This window comes from Petaurus breviceps, unplaced genomic scaffold, assembly GCF_028583685.1.
Source record: "Petaurus breviceps papuanus isolate PSGF00001 unplaced genomic scaffold, PetGlider_PUasm1.0 172, whole genome shotgun sequence".
NCBI classification, from domain to species: Eukaryota; Metazoa; Chordata; class Mammalia; order Diprotodontia; family Petauridae; genus Petaurus; species Petaurus breviceps.
The window spans coordinates 1641422-1663880 of record NW_027185755.1 but is presented as its reverse complement, the minus strand read 5'-3'; the positions used below and the strand labels follow the sequence as shown (position 1 = coordinate 1663880).

At 39.1% G+C, this 22459-nt stretch overlaps 1 protein-coding gene across 1 annotated transcript in view; it reads right to left on the bottom strand.

Moving 5' to 3' along the window:
• Positions 1 to 20092: 20092 nt before the first annotated feature.
• ADGRE1 (adhesion G protein-coupled receptor E1) overlaps positions 20093 to 22459 on the bottom strand; it is a 45556-nt gene continuing 43189 nt past the window's right edge. Inside the window, exon 20 of the mRNA XM_069082905.1 lies at positions 20093 to 20865. Coding sequence (XP_068939006.1) covers positions 20860 to 20865 — 6 coding nt within the window. The 3' untranslated portion in view covers positions 20093 to 20859. The remainder of the gene's footprint in view (positions 20866 to 22459) is intronic.

Genomic DNA, 22459 nt, shown 5'->3' with positions numbered 1-22459 from the left:
TTTACTTGGCAACAACACTAGAATGGCTGGCCATTTCCTTCTCCAGCTTACTTTACAGATGAGGAAACTGAGGCAAGCAGAGTAAAGTGATTCACCCAGGGTCATACAGCTAATAAGTGTCTGAGGTCAGATTTGAACTCAAAAAGATGAGTCTTCCTGACTCCAGGATTGGTCTGGATCCACTGTGCCACCTAGCTACTCCCACTAAGAGCTTTGAATGAAGAGAGAAGCAAAAGACAATCTCTGCCCTCCAAGAGTTTACAGTCTAATGGGGGAGACAACAAATATGTATAATGTGCATATAGGCTAAATAAGAAATAATTAACACAAGGACACTAGAATGAAGAGGGGTTGAGAAAGGCTTCTTGTGGAAAATGGCATTTTATTTGGGACTTGAAGGAAGCATGGAAGGCAGTTGTCGGAGATGAGGAAGAGGAGATCATTGAGGTAAGGGGAACAGCCAGGGAAAGCCCCTAGAGCCAGGCGATGGAGTGCCTTGTTCATAGAACAGCAAGGAGATCAGTGTCACTGGACTGAAGAGTATATGGGATGGGGGAATAAGGTATAAAAATACTGGGAAGATATGAGGAGACTAGTTGATAAAGTGCTTTAAATGCCAAAGAGAATGTTTTGTATTTGATGTTGGTGACATGGAGCTATTGAAAGTTATTGAGTAGGTTATGCGGACGACAAGGGGAGAAGAGGTGTCACAGTCCAACCTGTATTTAGGAAAATCACTTTGGTGGCTTACTGGAGGATGGCTTGGAGTGGGGAAAGATTTGATGCAGTGACACAGGACCTAGGGCTATTATAATAGTCCAGGCTTGAGGTGATGAGAGCCTGCATCAGAGTGGAGGCAGTACCAGAGCAAAGAAGGGGCCATATTGGAAAGGTGTTGCAAAGGTGAAATTGACAGGTCTTGGCAACAGATTGGATACAGAAGGATAAGAGATAGTGAGGAATCCAAGATGACTCCTAAGTTGGGAGCCCAAGGGACTGTGAACATGGTATTGCTTTATGGTTGGTTATTGTTCTCTATTCTCGAAGAGGATCAAAATGTTGGAGCCAACGTACATTGTGTCCAATTGACTGATCAGACCAATACAAGCTCAGAAGTTTCTACCACAAGTCAGGCACAAATAGTCCACATGAATATTTGGAATGGAAATGTCTCTAAATCTGTACATTGTGTCCGACTGACTGATCAGACCAATACAAGCTCAGAAGGTTCCTCCACAAGTCCGGCACAAATAGTCCACATGAATATTTGGAATGGAAATGTCTCTAAATCTATACATTTCACATTTCTTTCGAGTCTCTGTAATTCTGCTTTGCTCATAGAGCACAGTGCCTTCTCTGATATGGGATGTCATCCCGAGTAGTCCTTTGCCAGCATCTCCCACATCACACAATTTATTCCAAAGTTATTAAGAGAGACCTTGAGAGTGTCCTTGTATCAATTCTTCTGACCACCATGCAAGTGCTTGCCTTGTGTAAGATCTCCACAAATTAATCTTTTAGGCAAATGTACATTTGGCATTTGAACAACATGGCCAGTTCATTGGTGTTGCACTCTGCAGATAAGTTTGAATGCTTGGCAGTTCACCTCAAGAAAGAACCTCAGTGTCCAATACCATGTCTTTTCAGGTGATCTTCAGAATCTTCCTAAAATAATTCAGATGGAAATAATTTAATTTCCTGGCATGGTAGACTGTCCAGGTTTCACGGGCATACAGAAGTGAGGTCAGTATAATAACTCTATAGACCTTCAGTTTAGTAGTCAGTTTAATACCTCTTCTCTCCCAGTTTTCCTTCAGAACCTCCCAAACCCTGAGCTAGCTCCGGCAATGTGTGCATCAACCTGTGTGTGTGTGTAAACCCTGCAAAGTACACTGCCAAGTTAAATGAACTTATATACAGCATTTAAAACTTTTCCATTTGCTGTAACCAATAGTTCCACTCATGATGGTGTGGTACTGGCTGGTAGAGAACTTGTGTTTTCTCAGTGTTCATTGTCAGGTTAAAATTAGCAAAAGCAGCAGAGAATCAATTCATAGCTTGTTGCATCTCATCCTCAGAGGCTGTATTGAGTGCATAATCATCTGTGAACAAAAAATCATGCACCAACATTCCCTATACCTTAGTCTTTGCTTGTATTGCCCTCTGCAGTAATAGGGAAGGTAGGATGTGGGGAGTTGTTTAGAGGTAAATAAAAAGAGTTCTGTTTTGGACATGTTGAGTTTAAAATGTCTACTGGACATCCAGTTGGAGATTCTGAAAGGCAGTTGGAGATGCAAGACTGGAGGTCAGCAGAAAGACTGGGGCAGGATAGGTAGATCTGAAAATTCTCTGGATAAGATATCTAGCTAGAAGAGTAAAAAGCCCATGAAGGCAGGGAATGAAAGTCACTACTTGTCTAGGCAGGTGATAAGAAGTGATTGGTGAGGCAAGCTAGAAACTGCCATGCACCTTTTGCCTTTGAAGACAAATGCTTATTTTATTCCATAAATTAGAAATAAAATGAAATGAGAAAGAAAGAAAAGAAAGTGTTTTTAGGTTGATCCTCTACCAACATAGTTTCTGGAGAACACTAGGCATGGAAGACTGGGTAGAAGCTGACATTTCAGATCTTAGTAGGAGTAGGGATTAGACAGTACTCAGGAGTCTTCAAACTAACATTGTTAATTTTGTTTTCTCTATAGTAATTTACATGTGAATGAATATCCTTTCAATTTACTGAAATTGAGAAATAGATTGAAATCTTTTGTGAATGGGGGCAAAAGCTAAGCAAGTTGTGAATTATGATGGCATTAAATCATGCTTTTAGAAGGAAATCCTGAAACAGAAAGCAATTATTGTGAGAGGAGGAGATATGGTCCAAGGTTTGAGGATGCTTAAATAATACAGAGCAAGACTGGAATTGAGAAGTTGTTCCCACAAACCTACAGTCAGAGGAATAGCTAAGGCATGCAGTGCCACCTGGTGATGAGAGCAGGTATTACACTACAAATCGTTATTTCAGCATTGGTCCTGCCTGTCTGTGTCAAGGGGAAATCAAGCATTTCACATGGAAAAACAACCCCTAACAGAATGGGCTGCTTCAAAAGAGAGTGAGCTGCCTGTTGCTGGAGGTCTTTAAGCAGAGACTCGTCTGACATGTAATTGATACAAGGACACTCTCAAGGTCTCTGTGAAGAACTTTGGAATCAATTTGTAGCATGGGAGACACTGGCAAAGGACCACTCAGCATGACATGCCCACATCAAAGAAGGCATTGTGCTCTATAAGCAAAACTGTTTAGGTAACAGTTTGAACACGATAATGCCTGAGGTCCCTTCCAACTCTGATACAGCTCTGAAGATGGCACAGTCCCATTTTGTTAGTCTCCCCACTTTGTATAGAGGACAAGACAATGAATGTGTACTGTTCTTAGAACTGGAGGTGGAAACCACAAATTTTTATAGAACCTTTTTGGCAAAAGTACTTATTTGTCATAAGTTCTCCTAACATATTATGTTAAGTAGCAATAAAAACAACAACGTCAGAACATGTTTAGATGATGGGAAACTATAAAGATGAAAACTGGCCAATTTGGCAAAGGCAACTTCCCCCAGACATGCACACTCAGAAGAGAGGAACAACCTTTAGAAAGAGAAAGATCATAATATATACACAGGAAGATCCTAATAATGATATTAGCAGGAAAAGGTGAGACCAGCAACCATAAAATTGCCTGTTGGGAGGAGTCAATGACACAGTCAAAGGAGGTCATGTTACCTGGTGACTGAAGACACAATGCACCAGGAAGGTGTAAACCCTTTATAGAGTGTTGTATTGGTAAAGATGTAAATAATGACTACCTTAGTAGGTGCAGATATTGATTTAGTCAGGAAAAATCCAAGAACCCAAGAGCAGCCCAAAGATGAAAATCTGAAAAAGGTCATAAAAGTTAAGGTTCTTCGGGGTATAAAAAGGTCTTTAGATTAACAGGAATGGGAGGATAAGAGGGGGATCATGGGGCAGGGGGGTGTAGCTTAAGTAATAGGAGGGCAAGGTAGCAGGCAGAAGTAAAGTAGAGAGAGGAGTTAGAAGGGAGATAAAATAAAAGATACATACAAACATAAATAAAGATCAGGAGTAGAATTTATTAGAAAAAAGCAGGGGTAATAATCATGATCTCAGACAAAATTAAAGCTAAAAGAGATTTAATCAAAAGAGAAAATAGGGAAACTACACTATATGTCAGTCATATTAATCAATATTGTTTTAGATATTTAAAATAACTTGACAATATATGGTTGGAATATTGCTGTGGTGTAGGAAATGATGAGTTGGCAGACTTAGAAAAATATGGAAAGATTAGGACTTACAAAGGAAGATGTTATTTGCCCCCAGAGAAACAGGACAAACAAGTATAGTACAGTCTTACATAGATAAATATGAATGTATATATCTATATGTGAGTATGATTATAGACACCTAAGTATATGTATGTGTATGCATATACATATAAATGTGTGTAATATGTATATGCATTGTGTATATGTATGTATACATATATGTGTATATATGTCCATGCTTAACTGTGGTTTCTTGGAGGAGGTGTGGAGGTGGTGAGGGGGGAGAACAAAGTAAAAGGTGCACAACAGAGAACAAAAGAAAATGTACAAGGAGGCAGAGAAGAGATGGACAGCTCTGAACACAATGTGAAGTATTTACTATATCAGCTTTCTTTAAATGAAAATTTATTGCTGTATATTTTGAATCTCTCTTACATTTTGCTGTGTACAGCACAATGTTTTATTCTTTCCTTTTTTTGTATTTAAGTTTTAATGTTTAAGCTTATATGTTTATTTTCTTATTGTGTTTTTAAGTTTTAGTATTAGTTTAAAATAAAATGTTTTTAAAAGTCAAGGTTCTGTTAAAAATTAAAGACAGAAATAGGATGTCTCTCTGTTTTAAACATCTCAGGCAGTGATCTGCCTTTACTTCTTCATTCATGAGATGAGTAATGGATTTCCAGCCAGCCACCAAGCATTTATTAGGCACTTACTGTCTGCCAGACAATGTACTAAGCAGTAAGTTCGAAAAACCAGGGTTCAAACCCTGGTTTAGCTGCTCATGACCTATATGATGGGGCAGCTCTCTTCCCATGTCTGTGCCTCAATATTCCCAGCTACAAAATGAAAAGGTTAAGGTAGATGAATGCTAAATTCCACTTCAGTTCTAAATTTGTGATCCTATGAGGAAGCAAACAAGACAGTTTCTAAACATCTTCTCTAGCCCTCATCCCTTTGACATTAATATGAAGCTGGAATTTATTGCAGAGGTTGAATATTAAAAACCCATTGAGCAGCATAAAAATAGCTGCCATATGTTTTCCAAATTCCTTCTTGTTCCTTCTCTCCCCTAGTCTTAGGAAATTCATACTGGTCCTCGCTCGGCTTTTTTTTTTTACAGAGAAATCTCCCAGCAATGTAAGTGATATTGTCACCTACAGGAATTCTCTCTACGATATCATCAGCAATGTAGGCTAAAGTCACTGAGTCCTTCCTTCTCAGGTTGGTGTCTTCTTACCTTATGTTTTGGATGGTGGATACTTCTTTGTTCAGGGAGGAAAGTCTATATCTCAAAATCTACACGGTCATCAAATTAAAGGACAAGCTGACCCGTAAGAACAACATAAAATAATAACTTGGAGGAATTTTTAAGGTCTATATTTATAGTTCTTGTGATGTGGTAGACAGAATGCTAGATTTAAGGACATAAATTTGAGGATATTATTTGGGGAAGAATTCCCTTTCTGACAAGGATTTTTGGGAAACGTGGAAAGATGTCTGGCAGAAATTATGTTTAGATCAGTATCTTATACCATATGTTATCATAAGTTTAACATGGACCCAGGATCTAAATTTTAATGGTCATACCATAAAAAAAATTAGAAGGGAACTAAATCAGGTACCTTTCAAAGATATGGATAGAGAATGGATTCTTAACCAAATAAGTTTACAGGCCTTCATAAAAGATAAAAATAGATAATTTTGATTACATGAAATTGAAGATATTTTGCACAAAGAATGCAAGTAGGATCAGAAGCAATTGACTAGGGGAAAATATTTGCATCAAATATCTCTGATATTTACATGGGAATAGGGATGTAGACATCTCTACACACACACACCATCAGTTGACATAGTCACTGAAAGCCTAGAATATAATCACAAGATGTTAATGGAACTGTAAAGATAAGTCTAAGCCATGATACTTTTATGAGGTATATGAAAACCTTTCTGATTAAGTCAGAGAAGCAAACACTAGTTAAGCTAACAAATTAGTCATGTTTACAGGGACTTTATAACCAAAAATAATTCTTTAACAGGTAACTGTTTAAAGGATATAAAAAGGTCCAAAATAATTTACCAATACATTGATAGCCATTTGGAACACTGCTCTAAATCATTAATAATAAGAAAAACAAATATCAAAACAATTCCTATGTTACCTAGTGAGTTGGTAGACATAACAAAAGAAAGGAACAGTCAATACTGGTAGTATTGTGGAAAGAAAGGCCTATCAATGCACTGTTGGTGGTGATATGAATTGGTCCAACCATTCTGGAAAGTAATTTGAATATGCAAAGTATTTTACTAAAATGTCCTTATCCTTTGATACAGAGATTCCATTGCTAAGAAGATTTCATTCCAAGGAGGTGAGCAATGAAAAAAAGGACTCATCATATACATTTGATGCCCAATTGGATAATGGTCAAACAAATTGCAGTATTAAATGAAGAGGTTAGAATAGATGGCCTATTAGGTCCACCCTACTTCTAAGTCTGTGTTCCTATGAGGAGTTGGACCATATGGTCTCCAAGATTCCTTCCAGTTTTCAATCCTATAATAGAAGCTTGGAATTTATTGAAGTGAATTTATATCAAAATCCCATTGGAACAGAATAAAAATAACCACTGCCACACACTTCCCAAATTTCCCCTTGTCACTTCTCTCCCTCAGTTTAGGGAAAAGGTAATGGAATATTACTGAATTATAAGAAATTATGGATATGGTAAATATAGAAAATCATGGGAAGATACAAAGTGAAGCAAACAAAACCAAGAAAATAATGTATGCAATATAAATTAAAAGATAATAATAATAGAAAGTGAATGCTGCAAAATAATAATGACCAAGCTTGACCCCAAAGAAAAGATGAAATGATACCTCCTCTCCTCTAATCCCATCTCCTGCTTCTTTGCAGAGGTGGAAGACCATGAGTGTGGAATACTGCCTGTAACATGAAACTTTTTCTAATATCTTAGTTAGTTTTGTTGAATTTTTAAAATCCTCTTTTTTTATTCTTTATTATAAGGTATGGCTCTCTGAGAGAGTCAGGGGAGGGACATAGTGGAAAATATAGGTGATTTTAAAAAAATCTATCAAAAGATTATTTTTTTTAAATAAGAAAATGCACCTTAAGAACTAACTCTATTGTTTCATTTTACACAGATGACAAAACATGGGAATAGTCAATGTTTGGAGGGTTGTAGAAAGCGAGGTATACTCACATGCTCCTACTGGAGCTCTAAATTAGTTTGACCATTTCAGAAAGCAATTTTAAATACTGTGAAGAAAATGATTAAAAATGTACTTTTTGCAATAGCAAAGAACTGTAAATAATTTAGATGTTCATCGATTGGGGAATGTCTAAACAAGTTGTAGTACATGGATAAAAAGGAATATCTGTCCTACAGAAACAATAAATATAATAAAATACAGAAAAGCATAAGAAGATTTTTATGAACTGATAGAGAACCAATAAAAGAAAAACACAAACACAATGACTCTGACAATGCAAATGGAAAGAATGACAGTGAATGAAACTACATGCTATGAAAGTATGACTAAGTTTTTCTCCCTCAATTCTTTGCAGAGGTAGGGAATTATGAGTCTGAAATACTGCATGTAATACCATAGTTTCTCAACATGTTATTTAATTTTGCTGAAACACATTTTTCCTTTTTTAAAAAGTCTTGGTTAGCAGGGATGGCTCTCATTGTGGGGAGAGGGGTAGATGGATACACTGAGAAATCACATGATAAAAAAACAAAAGACATCAATACAAATTTGAAAAAACAAAGTACTGGCTTTAGAATCCTAGCTCTGTTTCTTTCTTTATGAGTAGCCTTGGGCTACTCCTTCTCTGAGTTTCAGTTTCCTCTTATGTACCACAAAGAGGTTGGACCTGATGGCCTCTGAGGTCCCTTCCTGTTCTATATACATGATATTGTTTCAAGTCATATTGCTGTCCTTTCTGGGAAAATTGCAGCCCAGGTTTCTATTAAATTGACAAATATAACATCAGAGAAGCCATTAACTCTATAATTCAGGAAGTTAAAAATAACAGCAGAGTAAAAGTAATTAGGCTATTGCTTCCTATAGAACAGGGAAAAAAACTGAAGCAGAGTGCCATTTGGCAGCAGTCCTGAGAAGCTACTCAAATTCGGCATCTCAGAGAACCCAGAGATGGCAAAATCTGGCAACCAAAGGGTATTGGCATCAGGAGTATCTGGAATCTTTTGTGGTGCAGATGAAAAGAGAACTGGCTTTGGAGTCAGAAGACCCAGGTTTGAATCCCATCCCTGCCACACACTCCCTGTGTGACCTTGGGCAAATCATTCTACTTGTTAGGAGCTCCATTTTCTCATCTATAAAATGAAGGGGGTTGGGCAAGATGACTTCTGGGGTCCTTTCCCACTCTGAACCCAGGATTCTATGAGCACTTTTAGGGACACTTTTGTGGATACATAAACCAGTGGCAGGCAGGTCATCCCCAATAAAGATTCATGGAAGGAATGGGAAGGACATGTAGGTAGGACACTGCCCAGCACTGCCTGTTGGAGTAAAATAAAGAAATGCTGCTGTAGGGAAGGACAAGCAAATGAAAACAAATTCCATATGGTGTTGGTATCACAAGAAAGTTTGTGCAGGACTCTTCAAGCAGCTTCCACCAGCAACATGGGGGAAGGCATCATAAAAGGCAATCCTATCTTGTCACTGGGGCAGGAAGGCACAGGTAGCCTCATCTGGCCCACCAGGATGCATTTCCAACCAAAGTAACCCAATCTGAGAGCCATACCTCCTGGCTGGGGTCAAGCAGTCAGATTGCGTCACCTGTCCCAACGACTACCACTGCCTCCTTCTTCCTGCTCTCTCTGTTTGGGCCAACTCAAGGAAGCAAAGGAAATGTGATGAATGGGGTACAGTGGGAAAACCAATGGATGAGGGGTCAGAAGATCCGGATTCTTCTCCTAGCAGTGCCACTTACTGGCTTGAGTGACTTAGGCAAATTCTTTAACCTCTCTAAGGGAGTAGATGCTCTCTGAACTGTTGAATTAAATAGACTGTGTAAAACCTCCTGGGTGGTTATTGAGATGATGGACAGCTAGGGGGCAAAGTGGATAGAGCGACAGGCCTGGAGATAGGAAGACTCATCTTTGTGAGTTCAAATCCAGCCTCAGACACTTACTAGCTGTGTGACCCTGGGCAAGTCACTTAACACTGTTTACCTCAGTTTCCTCATCTGTAAAATAAGTTGGAGAAGGAAATGGCAAATTGCTCCAGTATCTTTGTCAAGAAAACCCTGAAATGGGGTCAGGAGTCTGACATGACTGCAAATGATGGAATAACAATAAGACTGAGATGAAATGAGATGACATCTGTGAACACAAACCAAGTCCACAGAAATGCCTAGATTATTATTAATATTGTTGCTGCCCCGCTCTTCCCTCTCCTCCATCCCAGGGTTCTTGTCTCAAGCAAAGAGGCCATTCATGGAGATCTGTTTCAGAAACTCTCTATGGGATTGTTAAATATCACCTGAGGTTGGAAGGAGCGAGCATCATTGCAGCACCAGGAAAAGTCAAACAAAATCATGAGGACCAAGAAATGAATGAGGATACAGAATGCCTTTTTAAAAAATCTTGTATAAGTGAGGAAAAGAAAATCAGTTTATACCAGGAGTAAATAATATCATGGTATGGTGGGGAAAGTCCTGGGTTCAAATCCCAATTCTGCTGTATCCTCTCAGTGCAATTCAAAACACGTCATCTAATTCCTCAGGACTCGCTTTTCTCATTCATTAAACAAGGAGATTGGGTCCTCTTTCCATCCCTTCCAGCTCCACATCAGTGACCTCTTGATCCTGCTTTGGTGTCTCATCAGGGTATCCAGGCGACTTTGGGTTCTCAAAGGTCATACAAGCTATTCTATCAAGTTTTAAAGGCTTTAAGTACAAGCTTGGCATCAGAGATTCAAGTCCCCAGTCCCTCATCTGGTCAATCTGCTCGTTTTGACCTACTGACTTCATTTATAAGACAGGTGATCAGCTTTTTAGTGGTTCTATGGTTTATTAAAAGTCAGGTAGAGGGTGGAATGGATATGGAGCCTTGAGTCTGGAAGACTCATCTTTATGAGTTCAAATTCAGCCTCAGATACTTACTAGCTATGTGACTCTGGGCAAGTCATTTAGCCCTGTTTGCCTCTGTTTCCTCATCTGTAAAGTGAGCTGGAGAAGGAAATGGCAAAATTGCTATCTTTGCCAGGAATACCTCCAATGGGGTCATGAAGAGTCAGACACAGCTGAAGCAACTAAACAATGATAAATGACTTATAACAGTAAGATGACTATTAAAAAAAACATATACAATAGAAAATAAAATTGCAAAGAATCTTTCTAAAAGCAAAGAGCAAAGATATTGCTAATAAACCCACACAAACCATCAGCCTTTCTGTATATCATTACCAACAAAACCCAGCAGGAAGAGATAGAAAGACAAATTCCATTTAAAATAACTACAGACAGAGCAAAATACTTGGGAGCCTACCTGCAAAAATACTCACAGAAACCACATGAACACAATTTCTTTTTTAAAAAATAGATATTTTTTGGGTGGCTAGTTGGTACAGTGAATAGAGCATCAGCCTTGGAGTCAGGAGGTCTTGAGTTCAAATCTGGCCTCAGACACTTAACACTTACTAGCTGTGTGACCTTGGGCAAGTCACTTAACCCCAATTGTCCTGCCTTCCCCCTCCAAAAAGCAAAAAATATATCTATATTAATTTTTCCTCAATAACATGTTAAGACAATTTTTTAACATTTTTTTAGCTTTGAGTTCCAAATTCTATCCCTCTTTTCTTCCTTCCCCTTCCTTCTCCCTAAGTCAGTAAGCAATTAGATATAGGTTATATGTGTGCAGTCATGTAATACTTTTATGAACACAATTTCAAAGTACTCTTCACGTAAATAAAGGCAGAGGTGAATAATTGGAGAAATACTAATTATTCATAGGTAGACCAAGCCAAAATAATAAAAATGATGATGCTACCTAAATTAATTGCTTATTCAGTGCCATACCAGTCAAACTACCAAAGAATTACTTTTTTGGACTAGAAAAATATAATAAAATTCTTTTGAAGAAACAAAAGGTCAAGAATTTCAAGGGATTCAAAGGAAAAAAAACATGAAGGAAGGGAACCTAACATTGCCAGATCTCAAATTATATCACAATGTGGTAATAATCAAAATAATTTAGTACTGGGTAAGAAATAGAGAGATTGATCAATGGAACAAGTTAGATAAAAAATATACAGAAGCAAATGAGGATAATAACCTAGTGCTCAATAAACTCAAAATCTCAGCTACTGGAGAAAAAACTCACTATTTGACAAAAACCTACTGAGAAAACTGGAAAGTTGTCAGAAACTACATTATTTAACCATAAGGCATATCATAGGCAAACTACTGGCACATGGGAGAAATTACTAATCAAATCTATGGACAACAGAAGATTTCATGAGAAAAAAAGAGAGATTCAGAGGAAGTGGGTGATTTAGATTATATAAAATTAAAATTTTTGTACAAACAAAACCAATGCAACTAAAATTAGAAGGAAAAAATGAAACTAGGGGAATGCAAAAATCTCTGCAGCAAGTTTCTCTAATAAAGGTCTTAATTTCTAAAATATATAGAGAACTGGGTCAAATTTACAAGAATGAGAACCATCTACCCCACCAATGGTCAAAGGATATCAATAGGCAGTTTTCAGAAGAAGAAATCCAACCTATCAATATTAAAACCTGAATTCAACCTATCAACATTAAAAAAAATAATAATAAAATAAAATAAATAAATAATAAACAAATTAATTAAATAAATAAAATAAAATTCTCTGAATCATTAAATAAAGTAATGCAGATTAAAACAACTCTGTAGTACCACTTCATACCCATAAAATTGGCTAAGTAAAATGACAAATGCTGTAGGGGATGTGAGAAAATAGATATACTAATGTACTGTTGGTGGAGCTGTAAAAACCAACATTCTGGAAAGCAGCTTGGAACTATTCCCCAAAAGCTATTAAGTCATGCATAGCTTTTGACTCATCCATACTACTAAGAGGTCTCTATGCCAAAGAGATCAAAGTAAGAGGAAAAGGACCAATGTACACAAAAATATTTATGGCAACTCTTTGGTGGTGGCAAAGAATTGGAAATTGATGGCTTGTCCATCAATTGAGGAACACCTGAAAAAGTTGTGGTATATGAATGTGGTAGGATACTCTTGTGCTGAAATGATAAAGGGGATGGTTTCAGAAAAAACCGGGAGGACTTGTATGAACTTATATGAAATGAGAAGAACCAGAACAATCTACACAGTTACGACAATATTTTAAAGATCATCAACTGTAAAGGACTTAGGAACTCTGATCAACACAACAACCCACCACAATTCCAAAGAAGTTATGACGAAACATTCTATCAACCTCCAGATAAGAAGCTGCTGGACTCAGTGTGAAGATTGAAGCATATTTTTTCTGATTCTTGCCTTCTTTTGAGAGTAAAATAGCTAACGTGGACATTTATTTTGGATAATTATACATATTTACAGTGAGTTTTGTTTTCCTTACCTTCTCAATGGGTGGGAAAAGGGAAAGTGAAAGGGAGAGAATTTAGAACTGAAAATAAAATCCAACTAAAAGTAATTTTTAAAAATATGAATGAAAGGATCAGCAACAACAAAATTATCAACACTGAATACCACAAAAGAATAATGACCATGGCTGGCCCCCAAAAAGAGCTCTGAAAAATCACCTACCCTCACTTCCATCTAATTAAAACTTAAAATTTCCAGTCTTTTACAATATATCTACTATGTTATTGTTTTGCATTAGCCACACATGTACAACCTATACTGAACTGCTTATCTTCCCGGTAAGGGTGGGTGACAAGGGAGGAAGGGAATGAATCTGGAATTCAAAGTTTTAAAATCAAATATTCAAATATATATGTATATGTGTGTGTACATATATATATATACTATTATTAATACCATCTTACATGTGATTGGGAAATAAGATATACAGGCACTGAGGCATAGAGATCCACTGGAAAAGTTGAAAGGGGTATGGGAGGAAATATGGGAGAGAGCAGATTGGAGGAGGGGATATCCTGTGGGACTGCTATTTTGGGGCGGTGGGTAGGGGAAAAACGGGGAGAAAATTTGTAACTCAAAATCTGGAGGAAACGAATGATGTAAATCAGACATTGATAAAGCATTAAAAAAACTTAAAATTTCACTTTAAACATAAGACAAGAGAAAGTTGTTATAATGGAGGGGAAGAGCAGGGAGGTGAAAGGGAATGAGTCAATCTTACTCTCATTGGATTTGACTTAAGGAGGGAATAACACACACACCCAATTGGTATCTTACCCTACAGGAAAGTAGGGGGGAAGGGGATAAGAGGAGGGGATGACAGAAGGAAGGGCAGATAATCAGAAGCAAACACTTTTGAAAAGTGACAGGGTCAAAGAAGAAAATAGAATAAATGGGGGTGGGGGGGATAGGATGGAGGGAAATATAGCATTTGACAATATGACTACTATGGAAATGTTTTGCATAAGTACACATGTATAACTTATATGGAATTGTTTGTCTTCTCAATGGGGGTGGGTAAGGAGGAAAGAAGGGAGATAATCTGGAACTCAAAGTTTTAAAAACAAATGTTAAAAAATTGTTTTTACATGCAACCAGGAAATAAGATATACAGGCAATGGGGTATAGAAATCCATCTTGCCCTACAAAAAAAGTAAGTGGTTAAGGGATAAGAGGGGTAAAGGGGGGATAGAAGAGAGGGCAGACTGGGGAAAGAGGAAATCATTTATGCTTGCCATCTTGGGGTGGGGGTAGGAGAGAGATGGGGAGAAAATTTGAAACTCAAAATCTTGTGGAAATGAAAGTTGAAAACTAAAAATAAATACATAAAAAATAAGACACCGTCTATCTTTTGTCCTAGAATATAATCTTCCATCTCTATGGTACAAAGATGATGCTAGGTTCCTAAAGGTTATGCCACCTGAACATAAGCTCTGGAAGGTCCAACCAAGCTGGTCAGAATACTTCAGGGAGGGGCTTAATGGCCATATGTATGTCTGCTGTCTGAGGACCATTCCAGTTAAATGTGGAGAAAATCATCACCAAGTGGCCTGCAAGATGGTGAATGGGGCGGGGGATGGACCCTGGCAACTCTCAGCTGCAGAGGGATTACCATCTATGTTTCTGGAAGCATTATTCCTATTGAGGAAATTCTGAATGCTTGGAGGATTGAAATAAGTAACATATAATAGGATACATAACTTTAAAAAAAGGAAGTGATTTATCTTCCATACAATGTGTGGGGATAGTTGTGACAGTAGCAACAAAACCAATTACATAAAGAGGCCTCCTTATGAAATGCTACTCACCAATCACCTCTTGGAACCTCAGTTTCCTCATCTAAAAAGGAGTTCACCTCCACTCCCCCCCAACCCCACTACAACCATGTGGGCTAGGTGGTCTCCCTTTACAGCTGGAGATTCCTAGGGCTGTCTGAATAAGGAAGTGGCTTTGAACTTCTCATTTTCTATGAGGTACTTTTGTGGGAAAGTGCATTTCCTTCTCTTTTTGAAATGTTTTCTCCCCTTGCATAATTGTTTGTTATAAACTGCTCTGCTTCTCAGAATGAACGTGGGGGAAGTCAATACTTGAACTCATCTCTTTGTTGTTTTTTTCCTTTTTGGAGGGCAATCAGGGTTGTGACTTGCCCAAGGTCACAAGGCTAGTTTTTGTGTGTGTGTGTTAAGTGTCTGAGGCCAGATCTGAACCCAGGTCCTCCTGACTCCAAGGCCGGTGCTCTATTCACTGTACCATCTAGCCACCCCAAACTCCTCTTTTTTAGTATTTCACAAGGTAGAATCATGATAAGGAACTGGGCAGTGTGGTATGAAAAACACACTGGATTTGGAGTCAATGGAATACTGACCATTATCAACCAGGGTGCCTTGGGCAAATAACTTCCTCTTCCTTGGATTTCGGTTACCTCCTCCATACAATTTAGATGCTGAAGTAAATGAGTTGTAAGGTCCTTCCTGCTCCAAATCCTATGAATTATCTTGTCTGGTCACAATAGAGAACATGGGTCTGGAGTGAGGTGGAGAGGTAAGGAAGAGGATGGAGAAAAGGTCAGTAAGGAAGACAGATTGCCTGGGCTTGGCATGGGAGGAATTCCATCCGGAAGTCTACCAGGTGTCTGGACAGTAAATAGGGAACTCCATGCTACCCTGGGGCTGCTCTGATACAAATCTACTCACCTTCTCTATACTTTCAGCATCATCTTAGCCTTTCCTCACCTTCTTACAGGACCACACAGGAGCACACATGCATATATACACCCACTCATAGACTACCTAGGTGTTCCTTTCTCAGAAGGGTGAGGAGTCAATGTCTATGAGCCATTGCCCCACGCCTGTCACTCCCACAAGAATGCCCAGTATTGCCACAGAAGCCCTTAACAAAGAGTTCTTCCCAGAATCTCAGGGCTGGCACACATAGCAGAAGGCACATGAGATGACTGAGTCACTATCAGTGATCTATATACGAGCTTAAAGAAGAGGAGAGTTACCACAGGAAGAGTGAAGGGAGAAAATGACTTGAAAATAAAGGCAAAGATTGGAGTTGGTGACTTAGATTTCTGGACAGTTTCTATACCATACTGTTAGGAGGGCTAACGAGCATCTGGAAAAGGAAGCAACAGCTAGCCAAGCTTCATCAAGAGCAGATCATGCCATCCTAGCCCTGTGTCCTTTTCTGATGGGGTTGTGACACTGGAACTGTTAAACAAGGGAATGCTGTAAGTACAATGTTCAGAACTGTTTGTATAACTAAATACATATAATCATCATTGATGTTGTTTAGTCAATTAGACACGTCCAGCTCTTTGTGACCTTGTTTGGGGTTTTCTTGACAAAGATATTAGAGTAGTTCATCATTTCCTTTTCCAGCTGATTTTACAGATGAAGAAACTGAAGCAAACAGGGTTAAGTGACTTGCTAGTAAGTCACATAGCTAGTAAGTGTCCGAGGTCAGATTTGAACTCAGGAAGACGAGTCTTCCTGATTCCAAGCCTGGTGCTCTATCCACTGTGCCACCCAGCTGTCCCGTAAAGCTGCAGCACAGGAGTGCTTCTTCATAAACTAGGTATGACCTGGTTACATGTGTTGAAGATAGGAGGCTGGGAAGGGGGAGCTCAAACCAAGCTGTCCCCCTGGAGAAAATGAAGTATTAAACCCCGAGAGTCTACTGCCACTGGCTCTGCCATGCCATTTGCTGTCTGAGTGGCCTTGGTGGAAACTGTGAAGGGGCTCACCTGGGTTTGGCATCAGGGAAAACGTCCTGCCGATTGGAGCTGTCCAGAAGGGGTAGGGGCAGCCTGGAGAGCTAGTAGGTTCTCTGTCCCTGGAGGTTTGCAGTCAGAAGCTATATGGCCTCTCTCCAGGAATTTCTTTAAAGGGATTTCTACTCAGGTACTACTTGATTTAGTTGGCCTGAGAAAACTTACTAATGTAATGGGGTGGGGGTGGTGTTAAATTAACCTCATCTGTGATAAGGGTGGGAAACCTGGGGCCTTAAGGCCACAAGGGGCCTTCTAGGTCCTTAAGGGTGGCCTTTGGACTGAATTTGAATTTTATAGAACAATTGTTTTGGATTCAGTCAAAATGCCACACTTAAGGATCTAGAAGGCCCCTTGTGGCCTTAAGGCCCCAGGTTTCCCACCCCTGGTGTAATCCCACCTATATGTAAGAATATACAATTATGGTCCCCCTATTCTAATGGCATAATGTACTTGCTGTTTTCTCCCTCCCTTATCTAGGCTAGGTGGCACAGTAGACAAAGCACTGAGCCAGTCACTTCTCTCAGTCTCGCTTTGAACTATAAACCAGGGATAATAACAGCACCCACCTACCAAGGTTTGCTGTGAAGATTAAATGAGATGATATCAGTAAAGCATGTAGCACAGAGTCTGGCATAGTCTCCAGTGTTCTCTACCCCAGGCACCCTATTCTGAACATAGATCAGCTTATTACTGTGAGAAATACATTTTGGGGGTTCATAGGACCTTCCAGGTAGGGTCAGGGAGTGAGCCCAAGATCCTGCTGCCCACTGCTTCCCTAGGGCCCTTAAGAAGATCTATGTGGGATGCCCCTCAACACAGCTGTGGGAATCACAGGACCTCCAGGTAGGTTCAGGAAGGCAGCCTGGGACAAGCTTCCACTGCCCACTGCTTCCCTTTATTGGGGACCCTTAGGAAGATCCATGTTATGTATCCTTTAAAACAAACCCCTCATTATGAGAAATCAGAAACAGAGTATATAGCACAGAAGTAGGTGCAGTGGTCAATAGGAACACACCCACGCCTGTATCAAACCAGGAGTGAGGCTCTACAAATTCTGTCCTCCCTGGTAGACTTAGAGTTAGTTAAATTCCTTACTTTATTTCCCTCTAAATATACATATATATATATATATATATATATATATAGGTATGTATGTATGTATGTATTCTATATTCCCTCTCTCTATATAAATTCCTCATACTCCTCTGTTTCCTTCTATATATTCTACATTCCCTTAATATATATAGATTATATGTAGATTACAGAGGCGTGGTAGTGAGGATACTTGGGAGCTGACGGTAACCTGGCCTCTTCTCTTCTAAGGTCAGAGCTATGTGCCACCCCTGCACCTTTCTAGTTCCCTCTGGCCATTGACATAGTTCCAGGAAGGCCAGGGTTTTAGTAAAGTAAGATAAGGAGGAGCTTCCCCACAGCTATCAATTATCTTCCAATAACTTTTGTGGGAGCAAAACAAGATTCCATTATTTCCCCTCTTACATTAGCATTATATTTTTTCTCTGTGCCCCCTCAGCTTTGCACACACAAGACAGCCACCCCATTTGCCTCACTCTTGTTACAGCTCTACCCTGATGTCCCACCTGACTCTGAGAGGCTCTAATTCTCTCCCTTCCAACTTGACAATCCTATGACCTTGGCACATGGCTTGGAAGGAACACCAATAAAAAGGACCCTTTTATCCTAGCAAATGCAGTCAATGCTTACTTAACTAAATCCATCTCCTGATGCATCACAAGACTGTACACAGCAAGAGAGGCCTGTTGCTTGGACACCCTTCTGTGCCCATGCCCTGCCTATTCTTCTCCATTAGAAGCTGGTATCTGCATTAAGCCAACAAAGAGCTGTATGTGAAAGCTTTGTGTGGGAAAACAGTGAAAATGCTCCTTCACATTTCCTGGGCATCCTTCCTGAAGGCCCTCCCTATTTCATTATCCTGCTGAGAGATGAGGAGGAGGAAGTTGAAGGCTGATGATTATGGAAGTGTATGGGAGGAACATTTGTTGGGTTGGGCTGGGCCAGGAACAAGGTGCCCCAGGGAAATGCAAGGCTTGGTTATAAGTGAGCACTTCCCTTTTCCCTCCAGTGAGCTCAAAAGTATGTACAGACATGGAGTGAGTTTTCACTAAAAGGCAGGGATTCATCTCCATCACCATTACCATCTACTCCATTTTTAAAAATTCAGTCTTAGTGGTAATTAGGCGCCCATCTTCATCTACTCCATAGTTTTTTCATATTCTAAGATTTCTTTTGCAAACATTTATTAACTATTATATGCAAAGTGAAATTGCAGGTGTCAGGGATACAAAAGCAAATAGCACAAAGTGTCTGCTCTCGCTTAATTTATATTAGGGGAATATAGTAGGGGAATTAACAGCAGGAAGGTGATAATAGTGAAAGTACCAGCAGGTGGGCAGTGGGGCGAGCATCAGGCCTGGAGAGAGGAAGACTGATCTTGAATTCAAATCTGGTCTCAGAAACTTACTACCTGTATGACCCTGGACAAGTCACTTAACCCTGTTTGCTCAGTTTCCTCATCTGTAAAATGAGCTGGAGAAGGAAATGGCAAACTAATCCAATATCTCTGCCAAGAAAGCACCAAATGGGGTCACAAAAAGTCAGACATGAGTGAAAATTCAACAAGAAGAATAGGACAGTTGTGCAGATTACTAGGATATAATCCCTTGTGAGTTAAGGAGAAAGGCAAGGCCCAGGTAAAGTACTATGAGAAATTGGAAGAGGGAGAGATCTCTTCTAAGTGAATGCATAAGGAAAGGCCTTGTGGCCTTGGAAGGTGGAACTTTAGCAGATGATGATGAAAGGGGGAAAGGGAGTCCATTTATAGGCATGAAGATAGTTTGAGCAAAGTCCTGGAGAATGGAAACGGAAAGATTAGAATAAGGATTTGACAATCATTCAGTGTAACTGGAACATAAAGGGCTTGAAGGGAAGTCATGTGGGCAAGTAGAGTGGATCCTTTGGGTTGTCTTGGTCATTTTTGAAAATGAAGGGAAATTTGTCTCGGGGGAGAGTAGAATCATTGTTGCTACCCCAAATAAACTTCCCAGAGGGAAAAGTAATGGAAAGAGATTGCTCTGTTCATGGCTACTCTAAGACTCCTAGGGTATAAAGCAGGAAAGGACATTAGAGATCATTAGCATAATTCTCTAATTTTACAGCTATAAAAGTTAAATGACCTACCAAAGATCACTTTTCATAAATGATAGGATTTAGAGATAGAAGAGACTTTAGGAAATTTATCACCGAGGCCTCATCATTAAGTCCACCTCCCCCTTGAGAGATAAGGAAACCGAAGTCAGAAGGAATGGGACTCATCCATGATCATAGAAGCAACAAATGGCATTTATTCATAGCAAGTTGTTCAAAGAAAACTGGGAAGACTTGTATGAACTGATGCAGAGGGAAGCAAATGGAGCCATTTACATCACAATGAAAGCATTGTAAAAATGAAGAATTTTGAAAGACTAAAGAACTCAGATTAATACACAAGAATCAAACATGATTCCTGAGAATCAGTGATAAAGCATGCTACTTACCTCCTGAAAAGAGGTGATGGATTAAGTATGTAAAATTACACTCATACTTTGGGATGAGGCCAATGGAAGAATTTATTTTATTTAACTATCCATATTTATTGCAAGATTTTTTTTTTCAATTGGGAGAGGGAATGGAATGAAAAGGAAAAAAATAAATCTTTGCTATTTGGATGGGGAGAGATATTTCACAAAAAATAAATTAAGAAATAGAAATAATATTTGTCAACAAAATTGACCAAACTCAGGAAATGTGGCCTTTGTTCCCCCAAGGGATAAGAACTAACTATCCCGGTAGCCTTTGATTTTTGGAGCAGAAGTCATCACTTCAAAGTGGGCAAAGGGAATCATGGTGGGAGATAGATAACTCAGGTGTCTTCTCTGTACTTGACAAATGGATCAGGTGACTATCCTGCTGCATTATCATGTTAAACTTCAGATAGTTTGCAAAAGAATCCCAGTGAATTTGTCTTTGCTGACACTTTTCTTGTTATTCTGTGATGTTTTCCAGAACTAAAATAGACTTCAGCCCTGGGAGAGAAAAAGAATAATTTCCTAGATTATAGAAAGAAGGACCAATATCATAACCTTCCCCCCTCCCAAGAAGCTTCAGTTTCTATTCCTGCCATCTTCAAATGTGTTACTTCAATTGGGAGAGACCAAGGTTCATTCAGGGAGCTCCAAGCCAACTAGATGTCTTTCTTACCCTGACCATCCCTGGGATTTTTCTGTCTCTACACTTTACTCAGCCCAGTTTCCCAGAATGCTCTCCCACCTTCTCTGCCTGTCAATGTCCTTCCTGTTCTTCCAGGTCAAGTCCAAATACCAAGAAATCTTCACTCATAATACCAGTCAAAATATTTCTCTCCTTCCTCTAAGCTCTCAGTATTTTCTGCTAATGCACCAGCCCACAATAACATTCTCCTTTGGATTGTATTTCTTCATATTCAAAATTGTAAATTCCTGAAGGGTTGTTACCAAGTCCTGTTCAATTTTGTTCAAATACACAAATGAATGTATGATCTCATTATTTGGAAATTCCCTCCAATGATACAGAATGCAACCCATTCATGCCTACCCATCCTATGTGACTCTTGTCCATGTTCCCCCAAAAGTTCACAACAGTTAACTTGCTGAAGGCCTTCCTCACTTTCTCCCTGGGCCCAATTCATTGTCTGATTGTCTGTCCCAGATATACATACTGTTGGACAAGTTCTATAGGCTGTCCAATCATATGCATATTGAAATCTGGGTAGTAGACCTTCTTCCTCCACTTAGTCTTTCCTGTGTGGATGAACAAACCAAACTCCTTTGAGTAATACTAGATCTCTTCCAGGATGAAGGGATTGATTCAATCATTACAATGTCAGTCATCCATAAATAGGGGTATCTAAAGGACCTTAGAAGGTTCCTTATAAGGAATCCCTCTTTGGTTTAGACTCTACACTTGATCTCCTCCATCATAGGAGTAAATAGTGCCTTTGGTGAGCATACCACTATCAGTTTCATACTTCATCTGATGTTTGTTATCAGGGTCATTTAACAGGGTTATTTCATTATTTTATCTTCCAAAGAATGATCTTGATGTACAGATGGGAGACCCCTTGCTCTAAAAGAGCCTATAAGGCGAATCTTCTGAATCAATTGCTTTTTCATAACCAACAGCAATAAACACAATGGGATCTTATAATCTTGAAATTTTTCATTAATTATAAGATAGCAAATATCTAATCCACTGTTGAATATGGCCTGTGAAAACCCACTTTTTCCTTGCTAATATCTTCATAGAGAATGCACTGGTTTTGTGTAGAGATGATCCTCATAAAGATTTGATATATGTGGCTGAATAGGAATATGACTTGGTTGTTGTTTATGTTCTCCCAAGAATCTTTGCAGGGTGGGGGGCTTAGTATTAAAAAGTTTTTGTGGTTGAGTTGTTTCAATCATGTCCAACTCTTCATGGCCCCATTTGGAGTTTTCTTGACAAAGATACTGGAGCATTTTGCCATTTTCTTCTCTAGCTCATTTGACAGATGAAGAACTGAGGAAAACAGGTTAAGTGACTTGGACAGGCTCATACAGCTAGTTAGTATGTGTCTGAGTTCATATTTGAACTAATGTGGAT